Raw genomic sequence first — 25,366 nt, forward strand, 5'->3', positions numbered from 1 at the left:
ACCTTTATGTAATTGTACTGTTTTTTACAGAGTCTATGGATTTTTTCATGGTCTTAATGTATTCAAGCTTGCTTTTCTGGGATATCAAGTTATACTGTACGCCTATGTATATTATTCTTGGTTTTAATTACCTTAACATGCTTTTGTGTGTTACTATGTTTTATTGTGCATGTCTTTGTATTTTATTCCTGGTTTTAAGTTATTAGCTCGCTTTTATGTAAGGGTCTGTGACGACTGTTCACAAAACACTTTGTGACTTTTGTTCATATATAAATATGAGCATTTGTTCTTTATAAATAAAACTATTTTACTTAGGTGCTTACTTTGTAATGTAAGGGCATGGCTTGATTCCAGGCAAGGAATGAGCTGATCTCACATTGTCATCAGTTGTGGGACATCAGTCAGTGATGGTGGTGAATATAAGCTGACGTGCAAATCATTCTCTGATGGCATCGCCTCCACTGATAAATAGAAGCAACCTTCTTCAGTTCACCTTGTTAGTTTGCTCATATTTGGTCTGCTTACATAATGAGAAGATATGGCCCACAGAGCCTCAAGAAGAACCAGATTCACAGTTTTAATATTGATAGTATGAATGAATCTATCAGTAGTATTAAAAATGTTTTGATGGTACAGTATGTAATGGAACAGAGGGTAACCTTGCTAACTGTCTCTGGAAGAGCTGGTCTTGTACATTCTCCCATTGTACATGTGGATATTCATTACATACTGTATGCTAGTCCTCTCACTAACATGTGGCTGGGGTGAATACTCCCTCGAAATTACCTGGTTATGCCCTGAAGGCCCATTTTATGTTGATGTTATTGGGAGAGGCTTCATTCTTCCTGAACTCTAAATTTCATCAGACAAAGAAGAAAAAGACAAAAACATTAATTTTACTCCTACTTAGAATTAGTTATTAACTGTGCTTTTATTATTCACTTCACAATAAATCAGAAATCCTGTGGCCTTCACCAGAAACAGTGGTGTGAGATGGCGATGAAATATCATGATATTATAGTAGCAAGAAAAAGATGTTACAAGATATTTTGTATTAATAAAAAAGATCCCAGTGAAAAGTCAAAATAATATTTTATGGTATTGCTTTTGTTATCATTGTAAATAGATCAGACTTCCCATTCTGCCATCATGAATTGAAACAGGAGCAACCAGAAATATAATTAAGTTGAAATACTTGATGCTTGCCTACAGATTAGTCATTGGATCACAAACTATAAACTGTTATGGAGACACTCACGAGGTCCTATGCTTCTTCTCGATCACTCAGGTCTGCTGGTAAATGGCACCTGGTGGCATCAAATCTCAGTCCAGACTCTTTTCTTGTGTAGCTCCTAGCTGGTGGAACAAGCTGCCCAGCTTCATCTGAAATACTGTCTCCCTCATTGTGTTTAAGAAGCCTTCGAAGACTCTCTTGATTGGTGAATTTGTTTTTGTAACCTAGTAAGCAAACCTCGCTTGCATGTTCTTCTCACTTGTGGTGATCGATTTTGTAAGCTGTCCTGTGTGACCTGTAGGGGGCGCCACTGAGCCCCCAAGTCCAAAACACAACGACACCACTACAAGTCCCAGGTTCAATTAGTAATATATCTTAACCAGTACCTTCACACAGGTTTTTTAAGCACTCACACAAGCACAGTGCTTCTTCTTTTTCTCCTTCTTCCTCTCCTTCCTGTACTTTACGTGAACTTCCTCCTCTACCTCCAGACTGTGACTCTTCAAATGAAAGTGAGGTGACTCCTTTTATTTAATACCTGGGGCAACTTCCAGTGTCAGGGCGTAGTTTCAGCAACCTCCATTGGTTGTACCCTGGGACCCCAACAGGGTTGTACCTCTAGACAACAGGTCCCATGATAACCTGCAGGCATCCAAACTGGGAGCCAACCAGAGAAGTACTGCCACCTCCTGTGTTGGGAGATAAACTGTTCCAGTCCATTAACTACACCCCATTCACCCCAGCTGGAATATGAATCATTAGCCATCCTGGATAGGTTGTTTCTTCCACTAAACTGTAGATGGTTCACAGTCCGGGTAAGGCAGCACTCTCCAACCAAGCCAGAATGTTGTTCCTTCCATGTCACCATTCATACCTGTCAGACTTGTTTCCAAACAATCCCCAGACCAATGTTTACTCAAGTATGTTTAACCTGTTTTGAAAGTCGCTTTGGATAAAAGTGTCTGCTAAGCAAATACATGTAAATGTAATGCAGTATATAATTTTACAGTTAATAACAATAATTGCTACAGTAAAGCCTAATGAGTAACATCCATGTTATTCTCTTTTAAAAATGTAAGTGACAAAACTGCAGTAACAATTATGTTATTGTCGTTTTCATTCCTTATAATGTCAGTAAAGCAACAAGACAGAAAAATAATTAGAGAAAATGCATCATACCTGTTCTGATGCTGGGAAACATTACCCTCCCTGGAGAGGATATTTTTCACTTGGATGAACCATTGTTGGTCACCAGATTCAATCCAAGTAATATTTTATTTACGATTAACAATTTAGGTGTTATTTAATTACTTCTTATTCCCAAGGAATATGGATACCATGGTTATTTTACAACAGTTAATACCAAGAAGTGTTCTCTAGTGTTATTTTTTTGTCCAAGATGATATGTCATGGTGGCTCTTGGGTTTCAATTCCGGCCAGTTGCTGTCTGTCTGGACATTCTCTCCATGTCTGCATGCATTGTTCTCCTGGTACACCATTATTTCTTCCACATGCTCATTAGTGACTTTAAGTTGCCCCCATATGTGTGAGTGTGTATTTGTCCACAAGTGTGCCCTGCTATTGGTATGCTGTGTGCTTAATGAAGGTGGAATGGATGAAGGACAAAAAGTTAACAATGTAGTAGTTGTTTTAAAAATTTTGCAATACGAAATGATTTTTGTTTTTGTTTTTTTTTTTATTTTATTAAATTTTCCTGGCATTCAGTGTTTGACATGCGGTTGTTTAACATGAAGTATGTTACACTGGGCTGGCATCCCAAAGTCAGCACTTTTGAGGGCTTTAACAAGCATTTTTGAATAATTTTATTATAAACAGTACAAGAATAATGTTTAACAAGAGAATGTTTTAGCAAATGCTATCACACTCAAGATTTGGAAGTATTATGCCAGCTGCTAATGTATCCGGAATAGCATGTGCTGATTGGAGATTATTGGAAAATATACAGTCTGACGCAGTTTGGCCAAGTCCTGAAACGAGGAGTGGTTTTGTAAGTTTGATTTATTGCAGTATAAAGTGAAATGGCAGGTTACACTCAGGAAAATCCTGGTACCAGGGCAAGTCCGCATTCCCATGGCAGTGGATTGGCAGCCTACTTTTAAATAACACAGACTGGCATGTCCTCATGATGTTTTGCTGAAGTTGTTAGTTGAACCTGCGCAATTTCTGCAAAACTGTGTGAGCAAGACACAAATTAGGGACTTCCCTGGGTAATGGAAGTGGTGAGGAAGGAGTTCGTTTTCTTAACCCTTTCTCTGGAAATTAGGGAAAAAACAACACTAATGTCAGGAACCGAAATAATGAGCAATATTATATCCTGTTTTTGCAGGATGTACAAATGTGTTTTCAATTAGTTACAGTGGTGGAAATGTAGCAGTGTTCGCTCGCTATTATTAGCGCTATTAAGCTACTGGAGCTCTTTCCAGTCAGTGGCCCCATAGTTCAAGTGATAAGTATTTAAGATCTGGAGAAGTAATTAAGGTTAGGATTAAAAGTGTTTGCCTCAGGAACCTGGCTTTTGTCACTACTTTAAAAAAGAGACCAAAAAAGAAGAAATAAATAAATAATTAAAGAAACAAAAGGCTATTTCCTTTTCCAGTGGCAGGAAATGGGTATCTTTATCTTAGTGCAAATGCCATCAGATGTTATTAATGGGTTTTTGATATGGTATTCTTATTTATAGCATTATTGGGAGATTCTTTTATTCATTCACTTTCAAACTTTCCATCAGTTTCTTTAACCTGATTATAAAAATTAAAAATGGGGGACAAAAAAATAAATCGACATAGAGATGAAGTGCGAATACAACACAGATAGTGACCAAGATGGGAATTGAACTGTTAATGCTAACCCCATCATATTACCTTGCTGTAGTTACAATATAGTCTTTTATTTTTTAAGCTTAGTATAATATAGCCTTTAAAGTGAATGCAAGTGTTTCATGCAGCATAGCATGACAGATGCAGCTCAGTGCCTGTCAAATTCTAGGTGTCAGGAATCTGAAATTTTGCTTTTCCTTAAGTATATATTTATATTAAGTCCAAATGCCTTTTGTAAACGTGTTTTGCTTGCTTATGTGTAGTTAGTGTGATAGAAGTGAAGTGGAGGTGTCCTCTCCTCACAAAGCTGTTTTCTTACGTTTGACCTTTCCAAAGAGCATTACTTCCCAATTGTCATTAAAAGAACTAGTATTTTTACGAAACTTTGAATTTCTAGGATATGTAAGGTTGCAGTTGTTTATTAAAAATCATCTTCAGATAGCATTATCCATCCATTATCCAACCCGCTATATCCTAACTACAGGGTCACGGGGGTCTGCTGGAGCCAATCCCAGCCAACACAAGGCAGGAAACAAACCACAGGCCGGCCCACCGCAATCAGATAGCATTATGAAATACAATATGTTATGTAAATATCTGAGTGGGTGTTATGTGTGACACCTGACCATATCCTTGACCATATTGCACCTCAGTTCTATTACTTGGATGTTGTCTTTTCGTAAGTTCAGGGTTTTGCCACCTGTAGAATTTAGAAAAAGTGCTTATTTTTTGCCCATCTGTAATTTTTGTTATTCCATTTTAGTTGTAGTTTTTGATTATGGTACCCTCCCTTTTGTGTGTTTTTCAGTGGCTGTGGCCATATTGTAGCTGCTGCTGCCACATGATGGCCTGAAGCATGTTGTGTGACATCATTGAGCCCCCAGTATTTAAAATGGTGGCTCACAGTACTGTTTGTTCAAGTTTCTAGATTTTGTACAAAACACTTCACATTGGTTTAGTAATTCAAAACAACTAAGGGAATAAGGCATTTGTGTAAGAATGGTTAGCATTTTGATTTTGGTTTTTGGCTCATATATATCTCTGACCATGTTATTTCCCACTTATGTCCTGGTCCTGATGTTTTGATTTTTCTGTCTACTATATACAACTGCAGAACGGTTTTACTATTTTAGAAAGCTACTTATTCTAAGACTATTGTCTTTTTTGGGTCAACACTGCATACTTGGGGTCACACATATTAAAATCCAGCCCCGAAGAAATCAAGAAGATGTTCATCATCAACAATTGGAAAAAAATGGTCCAGTTCATCACAACCCTATCCAGGACTGATTGAGGTCATTTTGAGGACTGATTGAGGTCATTCATGTTAGGTAGAATGCCTAGAGGGGGCTGGGCGGTCTCATGGCCTGGAACCCCTGCAGATTTTATTTTTTCTCCAGCCGCCTGGAGTTTTTTTTTTTGTTTTTTCTGTCCTCCCTGGCCATCGGACCTTACTTTTATTCTATGTTAATTAGTGTTCTCTTATTTTAATTCTTACTTTGTCTTTTTTTTCTCTTTCTTCATGCTGCTTTGCAGTAAGGAGACTGTGGAAGATTGTGGGTTCGCTTCCCGGTTCCTCCCTGTGTGGATAGTGCTTTGAGTACTGAGAAAAGCGCTATATAAATGTAATGAATTATTATTATTATTATTATTATCATGTAAAGCACTTTGAGCTACATTATTTGTATGAAAATGTGCTATATAAATAAAAGATGTTGTTGTTGTTGTTATTCATACAGGGACATTTATGACAAAAGCAATCTAAAGAAAGTATGTTCATTTATCTCAGATATAACACACTCCACTAACAAACTGTTTGCCCACTCGAAAACCACCAGACAATTTGGTAGCATTCAATTCTATACAACCAGACTTTTTTCTACCTGCCAGCCATTAAACCGTTGACAACAATACATTAATCTGTTTGACCAGTGAGCAAGACTCCATTATCTAAGCATCTTCAATCAGTCTACACTGGTGATTCAATGCAGCTGTCTGTTCACAGCTCATTTACTTGTATCGCCTGATTGTTACTTATTATGTCTGATAAATGACATTGCATATGTCTGATATGTTTTTTTCATAAGGTTACATAGTTATTGACATTTGTTGCTCTTTTATGAGGATTTATTGATTTAGTAACTTGTGTTTCATTCTTCCATCTAATATATTGTCACTGCATAAGTCCGCACCAGTGGAACAAGCAACCATTTTTTTTCTTTTTGTTGTAAGGTATAGTGAAAATGGGGAGTGAAATCTGATACATAACAATGCTTTCTATCATGCTGTCTTGTAAATGTGAGTAGACATTATGAAGAGAAAAAATAATTCTGAACTTGTCTTTAGTTTCAGACATTTAAGCAAGCAGAATGAAATTCTACTCCCAGATTTGTGGGGTTTGAGGTGATGGGGAGGCAAAAATAACTTGTCGTGATAAACAACAAGAAAATTTGGAAGAGAAAATGCAAGTGGTTCCAAGTGGGCAAGAAAATGAGCTGTCTGCAAAATAAAAGAGAGCCCCCAGGAAACAGACATCTGAGGCTATTCTTTTATATTTCAGAAACGCTTGGCAAAGACATTGTTTTGTAGCCGTGCTGCTTTTAAAGAGACTAAGGAAAATGCAATTTTCTAGATGTGTCAGAAGGCTGCCTCAAGTGTTAAAAGCAGCAATTTGAAAGTATGCCATTTCATCCGGCCCTTGTGCTATTTAATAAAAAAAATTGTGAAGATGGTTTTCAGACTTTATTTGTAATATGAGTATATGTATATAGATTTTTGCATAAAGGCCACTTTTTTATTCTAATCATTAATTTCTCTTTGTCAAATTTGTCCACTTTGCAAGTACCTCTGTTGTTCAGGAAACCTAGTCAACCAGAACCATATGGTATTTTAATTAAAATTACATGTCATACTTCCATAGTTTTGTAGATTACTGACTTCTTGTTTATGTAAAGTCTGCATAACATTCAACAAGGATCCCAAGGGGTCTGCTTCATTTCTGTAGCCCACACAGGCAGATAACTTCTTTTGTTTCTTCCTAATTATTAAATTATACTCTCTGAAACTCTTGGACTTTTATTTCTGAAAATGTCATTAAGTCTAACCGTTTTGCTGATGCAGATGTTAATGGTAAGTTGTAAGATTTATCAGATCAAATTTTAACATCTAACACTAAAGATTAAGAAAAGGAAAGCTCAGCACACAAATCAGAAAAGAAATGGTAGTATCCTCTTTGAGCTTAGCTGTTATTTGTAGGTTGTCTCTGTACTGTGTACACACTTGACATGTACAAAATTGAATGTATACCACTTGAAGCAGGGCAGAGGAGAGATGAGGAGCCAGAGCCAATTACAAAGACGGTATAAACCCATTTGGTGTATCCCTGAGAGGACACTTGAGTATCTAGGTAAAAGCTGCGTGTGGATTTCTGTCAGGCACTGCAGATTCATAGAATTGTTTTTGTCTCATTATTGCTTCTTTCCCTTTGAACATTTTTCAAGTTTTTTTTTTCATAACTTGTTTGTTTACTGAGTATTGCATTTCTATAATATTACTCTCTTCGACATGAGAGAAGTTGCTTCTGCCACAGTTGCCATTGCCATGTGCATGTTTGTGCCTGTTCAAGTATACAAGATGATTCCAGCCATTTTTATTACAGGACTTGTTTACAAAACTCATCTGACGTTTTTTAAAAAGAAACAACTCATTTATGGGTTTAAAAGAAAAATCTCTTAAAGAATATCAGGTACTTCTTTTAGGATTTATGACTTTACCCGCCTTATGATTTTATGGCTTTTGTCAGGATTACATCTCTGAATCCCCTGTAGCTCCCACGTTTTCATCTTTTTTTGTTTTCACTTGTCCATTTCCTGTTATTGGTTAAGTCTTTTCAATTTAATTCTGTTCTAGGAGCGGCAGGGGTTCCGAATAGACTCCAGTTTGCCTGACCATTTTGCATTTGCATTTCCCTTCTGTCCCAGAGTAGATTCTTGAGAAACTTACAAACATACATTATGAATTTTTTCTTCACACTGAGAACCATAGATATATGTAATAAATTACCTAGTAGTGTGGTAGACAGTGGGACTTCAGGGACCTTCAAAACTCAACTTGATGTTATTCTGGAGGAATTAAGTGGATAGTCCTTGCAAACTTGGTTGGGGCGAATCTCCATTTTGTCTAAATCTTTCTAATTTTCTGATATTCTAAAAGAGTATTCTTCTTGTTTTGTTTTAATAGTTTGCTTTCATCTTTGGCTTGTGTATGATTAAGGTTTTGTCTCAGTGAATTTATTATGTGATAATAGTTTTGCATTGACCCAACAGGTTTTTCAGTCCAGATTTGTTGCAGTTTCTTAAGATTTTTTTTCTGACTTTTGGATTAAAACTTTGGGAATAAAGGCGCGCGTAAATAAAGGCGAGCTTCAAAAGGGCGACCTCAATTGGGCGCAGCGAATAAAGGCAAACGCAACTATGTGCAATGCCACGTAGATATTTTATTATTATCTATCTATTATTATCTAAATTATCTATGAACGCCTTTATTCGCCGTGCTCAATTGAGGTCGCCCTTTTGAAGCTCGCCTTTATTTACGCACGCCTTTATTCGCCGTGCCCAATTGAGGTCGCCCTTTTGAAGCTCGCCATTTTGTGCGCGCCCTTATTGAAGGATACCGTGATCAATCATTTAGTTTTAACTGTTCTATGCTCCCTTCTTCATTACTGCATATTCACAAAAAGTTTCTAGACCCTCCCTGCTTTTTACACTCAGTCTGATGAACTCCATCCAACAATACAATAGCATCTGCAATAAGCGGTGTAAGCTGGTTTTCCACAGTACCTGAATTCGCTATGAGATATAACAGTTTATTTAACTTATATGAAAGCAATAGAACATTTCTCATTATATGATGTTAAGCCAGGTCTAAATTCTTTGCACCTTACTTTTATTGTCACTGTGGATCTTTGCCTCTTCCATCTCTAGACAAGCTTTGTAACTTTTATCCTTGCTCAGAATATTCACCCTTTTCATTTTCTAATGAGTAGCTCTTTGGATAGGGTGTAATAGGACTCTTAAGGCAGTGCTGATTGCAGTACTATCAGGTGAATATGAGAATGTTTAATATATACCACATTACATTACTCAGAGTCTGTTATGCTCTCAGATGTTATAGACGTAAGCAGCCATAAGATATTTTACACACATCGTGTGATATTTCTCAAGTGTGCAGCTTGGCTGAGAGGCAGTTGAGTCGGGGCAACGCACAGGTCTACGTTGACAGCAGCATCTCTTTAGTTTAAAAATTCATTCAAAAAGGTATGGTAACAAACCATTGGCTACATAGTAGCATTACTAATTTATAACATTAATTAATTACATCCATCCATCCATTTTCCAACCCGCTGAATCCGAACACAGGGTCACGGGGGTCTGCTGGAGCCAATCCCAGCCAACACAGGGCACAAGGCAGGGAACCAATCCCGGGCAGGGTGCCAACCCACCGCAGGACAAACACAAACACACCCACACACCAAGCACACACTAGGGCCAATTTAGAATCACCAATCCACCTAACCTGCATGTCTTTGGACTGTGGGAGGAAACCGGAGCACCCGGAGGAAACCCACGCAGACACGGGGAGAACATGCAAACTCCACGCAGGGTGGACCCGGGAATCGAACCCGGGTCTCCTAACTGCAAGGCAGCAGCGCTACCACTGCGCCACCGTGCCGCCATTAATTACGTTAATACCATTAATAATTCTTAATTAAAAATGACAAAGAGAGCTTCTGTAAAGGCTGGCCTGAAAAACTGCTATGGGTCTCATCACAGGTGGCCTAACCCTGTTTCCCTGTCAGTTTTTCCTACCACCCCTGTTGCTGGAGACCTCATTACCTGAAGAATCTCATGTCACCTTTAAGGGAGGTGTTTTCTATTTAAATATAAAACTCCGGTCAACAAAGTACATAAATAACTAGGTCTGTATTCCTCTCCATCACCATTAAGTATTTTCAGATGGTTGAGGGGTAAGTTGTACTGCACTGTACTTACAGTACTACCTTTCTTTGTTCAGATGCTCATCTTTATGTCACAAATTGATCACAGGCCTGCAGGTCATAGTATTTGCCTCTCATATCATGCCATAGAATTCAATCAAATTCCATGAGCTCAGAGTAAAATTGAGTAATTTTGTCAAGCATCAGTCAAAAATGTGATTTAAATATAAAGCCCAGCTGTGGATCAGATGGCCAGTTTACTCACTTTATCCATCAGGTGCCAAGTCTGCAAGCAGATGTTGTTGTTATTTGTATTATTTCCTTTTTATAAAACTGAATACAAAAACATTTTATGTCTTGATGAAATATGCAATGCAGCTACATCTATATAAACTCAACCCCTTTCGGAGGGCAATGTAAAGTCCACTAAATGGCAAGATTGATTTAATTGCAAACTCCGCTAAAAGGATGTTAGTCTTCATAGTCAGGGCTGAAAGTAAATTGGTCAATAATGGTAATAATGGCAATTATGCAAAGTGAAGAAGTGTACAATCAGGAACCTTTGGCTCTACATGTGTTTTTTTCTTTCTTAGGGCTAATGACGGATTTTTTGAAAATAGTATGAAAAATATTTACTTTACTGGAGTAAGTTGGTGATGGATGGGGTCATTTTCAAACCACAATGTACTCATTACAAAAAAATAAAACAAACCCTGAGCCTGACATTTTAGCATTACCAGACTAATCAAGTCTTAACTTTCACAAGCTCTTGTAACAACTCAAGGGGGTGGTAAAGACTTGAGGCAAGGTGGGTGAATTGTTTCTTTCGACACTGCTGTTCTTAATCTGCTGTAGTGTTTTTTGTTTGTTTTTTTTGGCTCAGCACTCAATAAAACCTGCACTGGGCAATCAGATTTGAAAGTGGATTGATGAAAATGAAGCACCATAAGGAAAAAGTATAAAAGTCATTTTTGTTGTTTTTTATTTAGGAACGATACAGTAAGTAACAAGAAGTAGGTTACAGAATTTGATTAAAAATTTTGGAGTGGGAGCATTTTTTAATGTCATTATTTGAAACCTGATGAGTTTTGTGTTTTAAGCTTTTGTCCCATCACTTTCCCACATTTTTTTTTTACTTCAAGCAATGTATCTGCACTTGTTGTTGTTTTATAATGCTTAAAGGCAAAAGTTTTCAACCAAATCTGACATTTCCAACTGGTCCTGTATAACCAGTTGGCCCTTGCTGACCCATTTTTTGGTAAAAAATATTTGTGTAGGAAAGGCACTGATCCCATTATTTCTAATCTGTATTCTACATGTGTTATAGTAGAGTATCTGAGAAAAGCGCTATATAAATATAATGAATTATTATTACATTACATATAAATGCAAGGAGACAAGTTTAGCACATTGTAACGTACAGAATATATGTTTATGGCATTGACACGTACTTTGTGGCTTGTCTGCTCATGTTTAAGATGGTAGAGCGATAAAGTGGTTAGTGCTTCTGGTTTACAGTGGCAGGAGAAACGGTTGGAATGCCGGCCTGGTCATTGTCTTGATTGTGGCTGTGAAACACAAAGCCTTCGACTTAACTCCGACTCCTCAATTTCTGGCACCACCAACTCCGACTCCTCAATTTCTGGCACCACCAACTACAACTCCAAATCTTCTATTTGTAATTATACTAATATGTTTACTATGTTGATTGAAACCGCACAACATTCAAGATACAAGGCACTTTAGTACTGCCAGTGTGAATTATCAGGCTACTTTTCAGCCATCTAACATGTTAAAGTTTGGTTTTAAAGGCTGTAGCAATATTGCAGTTGCTTACAAACACCAAATAACACTAAATGTATGACTAAAGTTAAATAAAAAAAGAAATTATGTTTTTATTAAAAGTCTTTAATTGAATCATTATATGTGAAATTGGAAATTTTAACAAATTATAATACAATTTACATTTAATCAGAGTCAGTACATTTTTACTGACACTAACTCCAGTAACCCAGTAATTGCTTCTGACTCAAACTCCATGACTCCGACTGTGATGATGCGGGTTCTGCTCCATGCTCCCATATAGCTTCTGGGAGCCCTTGAACCCACAAGTGCCAAGTGCTTTTATTTAAAATCAACAAACAAAAAAAACTGTGTCCAAATAAATAAAGTACAGTGTCTTTCAAAAGATCTTCAGTTATTAAATAATCCATAAAAATGAGTGATGAGTGGAGGTTAAAAAGCAGAATAGAAAAAAAAAACAATCCTTTAAAACAACGAGGTTAAAACAATGGCATGAAGCAGTCTCTTTAAAAAATTCCAAAGCACTGTGCCTTCTTTCTACCTGGCGGCTACCCTGCTTCTCCCATTGGGCTTCACAACAAAGGAGTCGCCCTACCTGCAGGTACAGCTGCTTTTCACACTGGTCCAGTAGCCCTCCGATCCTTGGCTACGTCGGGCTCCATCCCGACCGAGACTTGGGTTCTTTCCTCAGCGGCCAGGGCGCTCATGCTGGGGCTCAACCAGCCCAGAGCCTACACGACTGCCGCTGGGTTTCGATGGCCAGTCATGTTCAATACTGGTCACTCCAGCTCCGTGATCGCTCAGCTGGAGCGACTGCTTTCTTCAGCCCCACCGACTGTTGGCCAAACACTCCTCTGCAGGGGCTCACCTCCCAGCTGCCTGCCTTTGCTTCATCGAGCCTGCTGTCTCTCTCTCTCTCTCTCTTGCACCAGAGATCCTCTCCCTGCTTTCTGCCGCCTTCTTCCCTGCAACCTCCGTCTGGTCGGCCACACACACACCACACCCTCTCGCTAAGCCATGAGTGCGGTGATTATTTATTTTAAAAAGTGGCCTTTTTGACGTGAGCTGTGGACCTGCTACACCACACCGACTCCACAGCCCTGGTCTTTTTGGTTTTTTCCACCTCATTATCTGTTTTTCCTGTTTATCCATTCAGTCGATTATAACACTTGGTCACGCTATGGATCAATGCTCTCCATGTCTTCTGATCTCTCACAGTTTCTTTCAATTCTGCTATGGTCAGTCCAGTATCTTTCTTGATTATTTCTAATTAACGAGTTCTTGGGCGGCCTCTGCCTCTTTTGCCAGTGACCACTCCAAGCATGACGTCTTTCTCAAGCGGCCTGCTCTGCATGATGTGGCCAGAGTACGAGAGCTTTTGCTTTGTTATCTTGGCCTTCAGTGAGAATTTCAGTTTCATTCCAGAATTCCATGGTTTGTTATTCTGATTGTTCACAGAATGCGTAGCAGATATCTCCAGTGCCACAGCTCAAATGCATCAATCCTTTGCCTGTGTGCCTTTCTTGGACTCCAGGCCCCTCATTATCAGTGATGTGTATGTTAGGTTAATTGTCAGCACTACACTGACCCTGCTTGAGTATGTGTGTGTGTATTTGTGTTTGTGACTGGTTCTTACCATTTACCTGATGCTACCAGATTAGATCTGGGTGTTGTGAGCATTATAAAAGAATTAACTTATGTCGAAAATGGATGGGTGGATAGATGCCGTGAGCAATACGGATTTCATTGGAATAAAATGAGTTTGTTGTATAACTGAAGTTGTCGGGTACTAAGCAACATGGAAGCTTGAAGAGAAGTGTTTAATGGAAATAGATGGATACTCAGGACATTAAAAATCAATACACATTCATTTGAAGAGACGGAAAAAAGACAAGGTGGGTCTTGAAGTGCCTAGAAAGAGTGAGAGGTATCTATGCATGATGTCAGAGTACATCTCTGGTCACTTCTGTGAGCAAACGGCAAACTCCATAGGGTGAAAAAAAAAGTAAATGTTTTGAATATCCCAGTGGTAACTCTAAAGTAGGTGCCAGTGAGAGGCGGTGGTAATGAAGAATTAAGAAGAGGCAGACAAAGCATACTTGTTATAACCAATAAAACTATTTTTTAGGCTAAAAAATGTGTCCTCAAGAGTATGAAAAAAGCATGGAATGCCCCACAATGTTTACAATTTATGTGTCCAGACAGAGAAATTAAACAGCTGGCATACAAATGTCACTAAAAATGTTTTCTTGTTTTTACGAGAAGCCACAGTGGTCTTCAAAGCAGAAACTTGGTTTTTTTTTTTGCTGTATTGCATATTTGTCCTTGCTGTCAAGAATGGCACATTTCACTTGCATAGCATCTCACAATTAGCTCTAGTGTCTTGTGATTCTTATACTCTAAGGTATTGTGTGCCAGGTCTGAATGCTCTCTATTTGTTTTTTGGTTTTTTTTGTTTTTTTTTACTTTTTGAGAGAGTAATACTTCATTTTTCTCAAGTAATCCAATGATATAAATTACATTTGCTAGCCAGCATTTGGGAATTTTGCAAAGACAAATTTTAAAACATGATACTCTAAATGGAAAATTTAGGGAATGGCATGAGTTCATTGTTGTCCTGAAATGATTTTGTTACTTCATCATTATAGTGTCCATCCTCTATGACCCTGACCTGAATTAGGTTGGTTTGCTGATGTGGTGATGGAGGGACATTTTAGCAAATGTATTTGCTATGTTTGTCAGCTTGAACCAAGCAAAAGAAATTGCACAAGAAGAAAGCAACAATTAAAGTTCTTGTCCAGCAAATCCTTCCATAGTGTTAGCAAGATGATTTTACACAGATGTGGCAGAATTAACACCTGTGGTAAAAGTAAAAATGAACTAAGCGAGGAAAAAAAGCCAAAGAAAAATTTGGTGGAAAAAAGAAGCCTGAAATTGATTTTATCGCTTGAATCACAGAAAATTCCCTAAACCGAAACGGTCTCAGTCTGACATATTTAAGGGCACTGCAGGTATGCAAAAAATAATGAGGCCACCATTTATTTTACAAGACTCAGCATTGGTAACTCATAAAGAAGCATTACTTGTGAAAACATCGTTTTAGCAATTTAGAACAATTATATTTACATGGACAACCCCTTACTAAGCCTCCGGTTTGTCAGGCCCCCATATGCCAACAAGCACACTTGGGGGTAAAACTCATAAAACAGTCCATCATTAAACTGGAGAGTTCTCCACATTTTCCAAATGAACAAGTAGTTACAGATAATCAGTTTACTCAGGATGGTCAAAAATACACCAGGTGAATATTTGCCATAGTAAAACACTGCAGCTGTTAAAGTTATATATATATATGGATGGTATGGATTAAAAAGTAAATATAAATAACTTGGACCTGCGGCTTTTAAGCTTGACAAGACATTAACAAATGGTTATAATTACAGCATAGCTCACAAGAGAACAAGATTTAGTTTCCTCTTTGCAATATTGTCGCCATTTTTGTAATTTACGTCATAATGTGTCATTGATGCATTATAGAGTCTCCTACCAAAATAAATTTAAATGTTTTACAGTAAGTGAGTACATAGTTATGAAGATATAAGCAATTAATCCTACTAGTGCAGAGATTTATGCATCATGATCTACTGGCACGCAGCTATATTGCAAACTGCCTATGAAATACTACATGAAACAAAGACACAGAACAAGCCCAATATAATAAATGAGAGATAGAAATCCTCAGATTCTAGAAGTTTAGCAAATAAATTTATCCAAAATCTTTTATTTTATTAAAATATGATGAATTTGCTCATAAAAACAGAATATATGTTGTATAAAAAAGTCACATTCAGACATTAAATCTCTAACATTAAGTGTTTACTACTGGCTTTTGTTATCTGGTATATGTGTTGCTTTAAAAGATTCACTTGCAATATTTCAGGTTAATAGTAAAACAAAGTCTTTCCTGATACGTTTTTTCATATTTGTCCAGGAACCCATTGCCTTATAACTATAAGGGTCTAGTTGTGATTACTGCCCTGGTCCATGTCTATTTGGCATTTGCTTGTTATGCCCACTTTCACATACATTTTTGATAGGTACTCCTTTTTCATGTCATATACCAAAGATTATTTTTGCTTAAGTGATAAAGAAGGAGCTGAGTCAGAAGGCAAAGCTCTTCATTTATCAGTCAATCTGTGTCCCTACACAGATGAGATTGCTGGTACAAGCTGCCGAAATACGCTTTCTCCACAGTATGGCTAATAATAGGGTGAGAACCACAGATGTCCAGGGGAAGCTCAGAATTAGAGTCACTGACCCTCCACATCAAGAGGACACAATTGTGGTGGTTCGGGTATCTGATATGTATACTCCCTGTAGAGAGTGATACTCATACACCTTTCCTTGGTATCCTCATGTTTCTCAACCTCTCTTGCCCAGCACTTCCTCTTTCAATTGCATTTCTGTGAGTCCTGCTTCTCTGACTCTATCGTTTGAAGGCACCTTGTTCACCTTCTGTCCGCTTTTTGACTATCACCAATGTGAAAACATCATTCATATTCTTGCGAATACTTCTCATGTTTGAAAATGACTCTCAGCATTCCTCCTACTCCTTTCCTCTATCTTCTCATTTGTGTCCTCCTCTCATGCCTGCCACTTCCTGTCACAATCGTGTTTGACTGAGCAACTGTCAAAGCCAACAGACCAGTCAGATTGCTTGGAGGGACTGGAGACTCACACACAGACATTAGCGTTTTATGATATAGTAGATTTTAGACTTACTCTTGTATTCATCTTTTATGATCTTTGATGGTCTGTTTCTTTGAATTATTGGATCCTTCCTTAAAATAGCAATACAAATTCCCTGCAATTAGCTCTAGTTAAAAATTTGTGTTTACTCTATAATGTGGTTAATAGTATTATGAAACATACTTTAATCATTTCTCATTATCAAACCCCTTTATTCCAGTTTAGACTCATAGGACAGCCTTTCCTGACAGCATCAGGTGCAAGGCAAAGCACAGCCCTGGAAGGGGGCATACCATAGGGCACACCTACTCAAACATGGGACCAAGTAAGAGTTACAAATCAGCCTAATCTGCCAGTCTTCAGGCTGTGGGAAGAAACCAAATGACCAGTGAAAATCTTATGTTGGCACAGAGAGAACATGAGAATTGCTCACAGTCACCAAGCTAACATGGAAATTAAACCCAGGGCATGGGTGCATGAGGCAGTATTCCTAACCACTGAGCCATGATTCTTTGAAAAATTAATATTTTGCAAATCTGAGGCTTTCTCAAAAGCAGAAGTAGAGAAACATGTTAGAAAGTGAACACATTGTGGTCCATTAAAGGTTGTCAGTGAAAAAATAAGATCTTAAAGCTGATTGGTTCTAGTCTAAGTGAAATAAAAAAATAATTTTCCTTTTTCTCAGGTTGACTTAGGATTTCTACGCATGATATCTGCAATTGGGACACAAGGAGCGACTTCTAAAGAAACCAAACTTGTTTATTATGTGAAGTCATATAAAGTTGATGTCAGCAGCAACGGAGAAGACTGGATAACTGTGAAGGATGGCTCAAAGCATAAGGTACGATATATGATGAAAAGAATGCTATAGAAACTAGAAACTAGGAGGTAAATGTTGCAAATATTTTTTTCCTATGTTATCTTTAGAGTAACTCCTCTTATTACATAAGCTCTGACTTACACAATTCTGAAATCATGTAAGATACATAATTGTGCACAAGGGATTGCAATTCAATTATTTTGATTATTTTGTAACATAATTATTGTTTTTTTCCACATCCCAATGACATGGATATTTGATTAAGACATCTATCCAACCATTTTTCAAACCCACTTCAGCTAATAATATATTTGCCGTGAAGGGACTGAAGTTAATTATTTTAATTAGGGTCTCAAAAAGGGCTCAATATGAGTTACCTTGGGTGTATGCATGAGTGTGCATCCCATCCAGGTTGAGTTCCTGACTCAAGTTTTACCGCTGCTAAAATGGGTTCTGCAGTGCTGTAGTGCACCAGTTCTCTAATGGCCTCAGGATCCAGTTTTATCGATTTATGTTCATTGACGTTCCAATCAGGAAATTGAGTGTAAAAACAAGTGCAAATATTGAAGGGAAATAAACTCAAGAAATTAGGGGCACTAGAGTTCAACTTGATGAAATTAACGTGATTTGAAAGAGCTGCATGCAGATGCTGTGGGTCTTTATAGCATGAGAAAGTCAGAGCTTATGACCCAAAGACAGTGTCTCCTAACCAAGCCACAATGAATCACAACCCACTTTTGGCTGAGAAGCACTGCTGTAGTAGATTAGTGTGTTCATTAAATTATTTGTTATCCCTTGTGCTACTTTTAAAATGGAATATATCCATTATTAATTAATGTTGTTCTCTCTCTTCATGTTACTGTCATAAACTAACACAAAACACCTTGACAAGTACAGATGTTCAAATTACTACCTGTTCTTTATTATTATGTCTACTTTCACCTTTATTAACAAAACACACACAAAGAAGTGATTAATCCATGGATAAGCAAAGTATCGATAAAACAAAAACAACAGAACTGCCCTACAGCGTCTCTGGACCTACACTGTGTATTAGGTGGGGTGGCTTGTTCAATGGCCAATAAAAGTAGCGTCAACCTTTCTCACCTTCCAGTTGTCTTTCTGTCATGAACGTGGCCTATTCTTCCTTCCAACAACCCAACTCTCCTCACAGCTCCAGACTCATAGACCTCCTGCACTTGTTGCCTTTGAACACCCTGTTGAGGTCACTTTTTGCCAGGCCAGATTATAATTGACAAGAACACTAGCCTAAAATTCTCTTTATTGGTTTTTTGAGGTCAATGCATTCCTGGACATTCATTTATCCTTATAGGATTATGTGGTTTAGTCATCTCTTAGCTGCCTGCCTTTTAGATGTAGCATGATTCTCTTCCTTGTAAGTGGGGATTAAGTAATGCTACCTAAAAAGCTAGGGGTTCAGGACTGGCCTGTATCTGATATCATCCTTTGAAAAGACCATAGTTTCCCAGTTTTTATTCCTTGGGACCTTATACTGCTCATTATTAGCCCAAAAAATCTTCCATCTTTGTAGGACCTCCATTCCAGGACATGACTCATAAATACAAAATATGGTCTTCTGTTACCCTAGAAATGAGTATTGTCAATCCCTTTGGCAGGATGATTCTCTCTCTCTCTGTCTCTCACTCTGTCTCACGTGGAGGTCTTTAGTGGTACTTCATGTGCCCCTTTACCAACCCAGAAGTGCTCTTGCCTCAGGGTCCTTTTCCTCATATGTAACTATTGTTGCTGGTGATCATCAGACAGATTGTCTAAGGCAATAGAGCTGATCCGTTGGTGAGGTGCAATTTGAACATATTTAAATATTCCACTACAAAATGTTTCACTTTTTGTTGCTGCATTAAAGCAACTGCATGGTTATATATGACTTGTTTAGTCATTTTCTGCATAATTTAGCACAGCAAAATGCCTGTTTAGTAAAATGGACGCAATGGTACAATGGAAAGTCTGTTTTGATCATCTTGTGCATTTAGGAACCTTTGTTTCCCGAATATGTTAGCCCTTACAACCCTGATTCTTTGTGCTTCTGTTTGCCTTAGTTTGTCACATTCTAGTCTTGACATCTGTCTTTCTTTGTGATTCTTGTTGCCTTCGTTCATCGGACATCCCAGCCCTCTTGTGGACACAAGACATTACACCCATCTAAGGACAGATGACGGACGTTTTGTCTTTTTATATATAGAGAGATGTTTATTAGGGAGCACAATATTTTCAATCCTCTCCATGTATCCAGTCTTAAGCAATCTAGGCCTAAAAATCAGTTAGTCCTCGAATCACATTTCAACGTCCTTATCGCTAGGAGAGGTTCATATTTCGGTGCTGATGACTTTTTTCCAATTACAATACATCGATATCATCAAGGCCACCTGCTTCAACATTTCTATAATCATTTATCAACACTGGTAATGATACAGATGCAGACTCTGACAAGAATTGTGACCTAAACTTGTCATATTATTTCTTTTTTCAATTTTCTAGGTCACAGCTGCTTGCAGTCTGCATTTTTCAGCTGACAAATCCTTTAAACAAATATAATACATAATTCATCCTATTTGTGTCTCTGATGCAGATTTTCCAAGGGAACACAAACCCCACAGATGTCGTCGTGGCTCATCTTTCCAAGCCTATCCTCACACGCTTTGTCCGTATCAAGCCACAGACATGGCAGGAAGGCATAGCCATGCGATTTGAAATGTATGGCTGCAAAATCTCAGGTCAGTAAAAGAAGTGTGCAGTGCTTACTTTTATGGGTGTTGCCTTAGGCTAAATTTATGAAATATAAATGTTCAGCTGCCAGTCTTATTATCAATTCATGTTACGCTGTGTTACACTGTACTTCATGCAAAATTCATGTGGGTTTGAAGTCTGTTCTTATTTCAGTTCATTCCCTTTCAGCTATTGTGCATATTGTGCAGAAAGGAAGCTCAGATTTGATCACATATGATGTAAAAATGCTGGGTTTGGAAGCTGGAGATCAGCATTTTGAGGAACTACTACACATGCAATTTGTTTTTTAAATCCTAAGATCAAGCTTCCTGCAGAATTTAAAATGAGTTAATGTGTGCTCACCACAAGATGTAAAGTGAAAAATTAGACTAAAGCCTTCAGTAAGGTGGGACTGTGACATTAAAACGTCTTTAAAGAGAAGTTCAGTTTTAGACACGTGGGTTTATTATAATGCCCATCAGTACTTTGTTGATACCATTATTCATTTTTAAAGTGAACAAAAACTACTATATAATAAAACACTATGGTATTTGTGTCCATTTCCTCTGAGCAATCTGATTGGTCAGTTTGGCTTTGGTGTGATTGGTCAGTTTGGCTTTGATGACACAATGAAAGAGAAAGAGTGAGTGTGGGACGCACAAGGAGGAGTAAAGGTGTATGAGGCATGCTGAGAAAGTCTCCTTCAAAGATGACAAGTATAAAACTGGACAGGAGGTAAGACAGGTGCCTCAAAAATAATGACAGATCTAAGAAGAAGACTTTAGATAGATAGATAGATAGATAGATAGATAGATAGATAGATAGATAGATAGATAGATAGATAGATAGATAGATAGATAGATAGATAGATAGATAGATAGATAGATAGATAGATAGATAGATAGATACTTTATTCATGCAGTAGCATCCAATAGCTCAAACACATCAGTAAAAAGTGTTAAAAAGTATTATTAAAGCTAAGAAAATAGACATACATACCTAAATAAATAAATAGTAAAAAATTACAAATGGGTCAGTTGTTACAATGTTAGAAGGTAGAGTAGTGACCAGGCTATGAATCACTTTTATAGACAATAACGTTATAAAATTTCATAGCAGTAGAAACAAATGATCCTCCAAAGCGTTCTATTCTACAGCGCAGTTAGAGAAGACGACCTCTGCTTTCACTTCTCTGACCAGCCAAAATATTGTGGCGAAAGTGACTGCTGTTGTCAAGGATGGCCTGTACCTGCTTCTCCATACACCTTTCCACCACCATTCACACTGAGTCCACAGTTCTACCTAGCACCAGCTTGTCCAGCCTCGTCATGTTCTTATCTATCGTACTGACTCCCCAACAAACAGCAGGAAAACAGAGGACACTGGCAAGGACTGTCTGATAGAATACAATTAATTATTCTATTACCTGTCTTCAGGTACCATTGCCAGTATCATTATAAAGTCATTGAATAAATATGCTATTAACATGCTATGCTATTAACATAAACAATTGTTGACACTATATTTATTTTAAAGTGTTTTTCAAACATCAATGGATTAAAAAGGCCTACTTATATTGCCTGCAGAGGTCTACTATGTCTTCAGTTATCAGAGAGGAAGTGCCTTTTGGACTACTGGTGTTCGAAATGATAAATAACAAAGATATCAAGAGGTGACTCGATATCTTTGTTACTGTGGCGAGCGGCTGGGGATGGTACCCAGCCGGGACACCCGGAAGGACCGGAGGAGAGATTACGCCTCCTCCGGACTACGAGGGGGCGACCGCCCTGGTGGCTATGGGGACCACGGGAAAGGAGCATGGAAGCTCAACCCTATAGGGGCCCGTGGTCACCACCAGGGGGCGCCCGAATGCCTGGAAAGCCCTGGTCGTCAGCACTTCCACCACACCCGGAAGTGCTAGAGGGGCGAAGACCAGGGACACCCGGAGTGCTTCTGGGTGCACAGCCGCCACTTCCGCCACACAAAGGGAGTGCCGGCAGAAGTTCATCGGGAGGCACCTGGAGCACATCCGGGTGGATATAAAAGGGGCCACCTCCCTCCATTCGATGACTGGAGTCGGGTGGAAGAGCGGTCAGAAGAGAGGCATTAGAGAGAGAGAGAGGCCTGGACTAAGGGTGATTGGTACGGGAGTACTGGGTTGTGTGCACTGTAAATAGACAATAATGTATAAATAAACGTGTGTTGGTGACTGAACCTTCGGTGTCCGCCTGTCTGTGTTCGGGTTACCTTCCACATTACTTTCAGATTGGAAGTTGTGCATTAAAATTGTTACATAGTATATCTGAATGTGTAGACAGCATACAATAAAATCTAGATACAGTATCATGTTGACCCAAAGTTACCTTCAAAATTACAATCGTACTTACCACTTCAGATAAAAAAGCTGCATTGGAAGTTGTGTGTTGATATTGCTACTTCCTATGATTCAAAATGCAAACAATAGAAAATATTTTGTCGACAGTTCAGTTAGCACGCATTCATTGGAAACATTATAAATTCTAATATCTCAAAATCTAAACAGAAAATTGGAAAATGTTTTTGAACTACAGATGGGTATCTTACTTGAGCGGGGCACTCTCAGCATAAAAGCTGTTCATTGATATCATAACTTATTATGTGGCAAAATGTAAACAACATTCATTCATCCATTAATATTTTAAGCCCAGATAAACAGAACATATAATGCACAGTACCATTAACTGAAAGTTAATCACATTCAGATTGCACACGTATTGGAAGTTATATACTTACATAGCCATATCCTTGCTTGTTTCAAACAGCATTCATCTACAATTGCAACGTTTATTATCCTTTACTATCCTCTGTCAATGACACTCGCTTGAGGACATGCTTTTCATGCCATTGTGGAGGGTCTTAAATTGAAAGACCTATTAGGCACTTTCCCTGTCTCATGCCAACTTAGTACTTCTTATACCCTTGCATCCTCTGTCTGTGCACCGCTCTTTTTCCAAATAGTCAGGTGAAGTCAACAGGTAGGCAAGTTGTTGGATGCACAGATACATATATTTATGGCTGCAACATGGGTTCAGTAAGCAGTTTCCTGTACAAAATGTATTCATAAATACCTCCTGTAGTTGATTGAACTAAACATTATATAAAGTGTGCATTATGAGTGGTGTTAGCTGCAACAAAATAACCAAAAGTAGTTCAAAGCAATGAGCACACATGCAGTAAGATTCTTGTCTTGTTTATGTGTCTTTAATACTGGTAAATATTTAGTGTATTGCTGTTTAAACAAACCATATACTGTATGTGACTGCATTTTTGCAAAATATAACATGACAATGAGAAATATTTTTAACTTCAAGAAACATTTGGACAAATGTTTGAGTTCACACAACAACGATGCCTGGCAACTATCATCTCAGACAGAGTTGGTTAAGGACTTCTTAACACGTCTAACAGGATAGATGTGAGCACCCCACAGTGCAGTTATAGGAGAAGAAAAGGATGGATAGATACACAAAATATTATATCTTTGGTACAATGGCACAATTATATTAACAGGCAGCATAGTATTTCTACCTCATGGATCCACTGGGCTGGCAGCAACTGTAAATCTTGCTCCCTGTCATTGTATTTGTGAATTTTGCACTTTCTCCCTGTGTCTTTGTAGCTTTTCCTGCAGGTATTACACTTTTTCTTCCACTTCTTCTTGCATGGTAGGTCAGTTGGTGATTTTAAATTGGACATGTGTGTGAGTGGGCCACTGCCAGGGCTGTTTTCTGTCTTACACTCAGTGCTGCCAGGATATGCTCCAGCCCCCTGAGATGCTAAACTGGATTAAGCAATTTTGATTATGTTATGTTATGTTGTTATAATGTTTCCAGGTACTGAGGGCTAATTAGGCCGATTAGTTTAATGGTCTTTTATATTGGCATTCTAGAAGAGAAATTTGGCTTCATGGTTTCTCTTCCAGAATACAGCAGAAATTCTTTGCATTATCACATCTTGATTTTGAGAAGAAGCCATTGGAGCCACATTTTCTTTTCTTGTGATAGAGCTTTTCTGATTTCTATTTTAAAAAAAGGCTGTTTTGTTTCTTTAACAGAATGCCCACTGTTGTCTTCTCAGCCCATCTCTCCATCACACTGTACTTCAATACAAATTAGTGTAAGACGCTGTGGCGTTGATCGGTATTCAGCAAGACAAAAGCTGCTTTGAGTTACCACATGCCTCTTTGTGAAAATGAATCTTGTGTGCCAAAAATTAATCCTTCATTTAGCCGTATTCCTCCACCCATAACTAAAATTACAATTTTTAGTACTTTATTAATAGAAATTAATGTTATGCATTTAAGATATCCTTACTAAAAGAGGTAAAAATGGCTCAGCTTTTTTAAACAGAAGTGGGGAGCCTTTTGTCCACATCAGCTATGGAGATATACATAACAGATTCTGGAGTGTTGCAATCTTAGCATGGGAAAGAAAAACGGAAAGGCCTGATGAAAGAATCTAACCAGCACATGCAGAGATTGGAAATACTGTACAATTATTTTGTCCAACAGCGTCTCTGTAATGTGCACAACTCAAGAACAGACTGTGTTACAGCAACCAAGGAAAAAAGAACACAACACATCTTTGCTGATCCTGGTCCACAAGTTGGGAGTGAGCTAACCGAGATGAGAAACAACCTTGAAAAAGAGCAATATGGAGTGAAAGGAAATGGAATAGCACAGTACACCTTCCTCCTAGTGCGTAATCTTTTTGCGACTGCCACAGATTCTGTGCTAAATCATTACAGTCGAGTGAATGTTCACTTACTGGCATCACTTTTCACAGACTACAAACTACTAGTCATGAAAACTGAGCTCAACAACAACCCAGATGAAAATTACAAATACAGTTTAACAAGAGGAAATTATGTTACATTATGTGAACAAATGAAAGCTTTTTAGAACAATTTGTACAGTCTTGTAATTTAAATGAAGTATGTGACATTCATTGCATTGCCTCTCTTATCTCCATCTACTTATGTTCATCCATCCATCCATTTGCCAACCCGCTGAATCCGAACACAGGGTCACGGGGGTCTGCTGGAGCCAATCCCAGCCAACACAGGGCACAAGGCAGGGAAATAATCCCGGGCAGGGTGCCAACCCACCGCAGGACACACACAAACACACCCACTCACCAAGCACA

The 25,366-nt window shown here is 38.2% G+C and overlaps 1 protein-coding gene across 2 annotated transcripts in view; it reads left to right on the top strand.

The window, feature by feature from the left end:
• Nucleotides 1–25,366, top strand: part of nrp1a (neuropilin 1a) — a 136,826-nt gene that overhangs the window by 75,910 nt on the left and 35,550 nt on the right. For both annotated transcript variants that reach the window (XM_028804121.2, XM_051929060.1), the window contains exons 7-8: nucleotides 17,304–17,459; nucleotides 20,047–20,191. In XM_028804121.2, the coding sequence (XP_028659954.2) occupies nucleotides 17,304–17,459; nucleotides 20,047–20,191 (301 nt within the window). The remainder of the gene's footprint in view (nucleotides 1–17,303; nucleotides 17,460–20,046; nucleotides 20,192–25,366) is intronic.

The sequence above is a fragment of the Erpetoichthys calabaricus genome, chromosome 6, assembly GCF_900747795.2.
Source record: "Erpetoichthys calabaricus chromosome 6, fErpCal1.3, whole genome shotgun sequence".
Taxonomy (NCBI): Eukaryota; Metazoa; Chordata; class Cladistia; order Polypteriformes; family Polypteridae; genus Erpetoichthys; species Erpetoichthys calabaricus.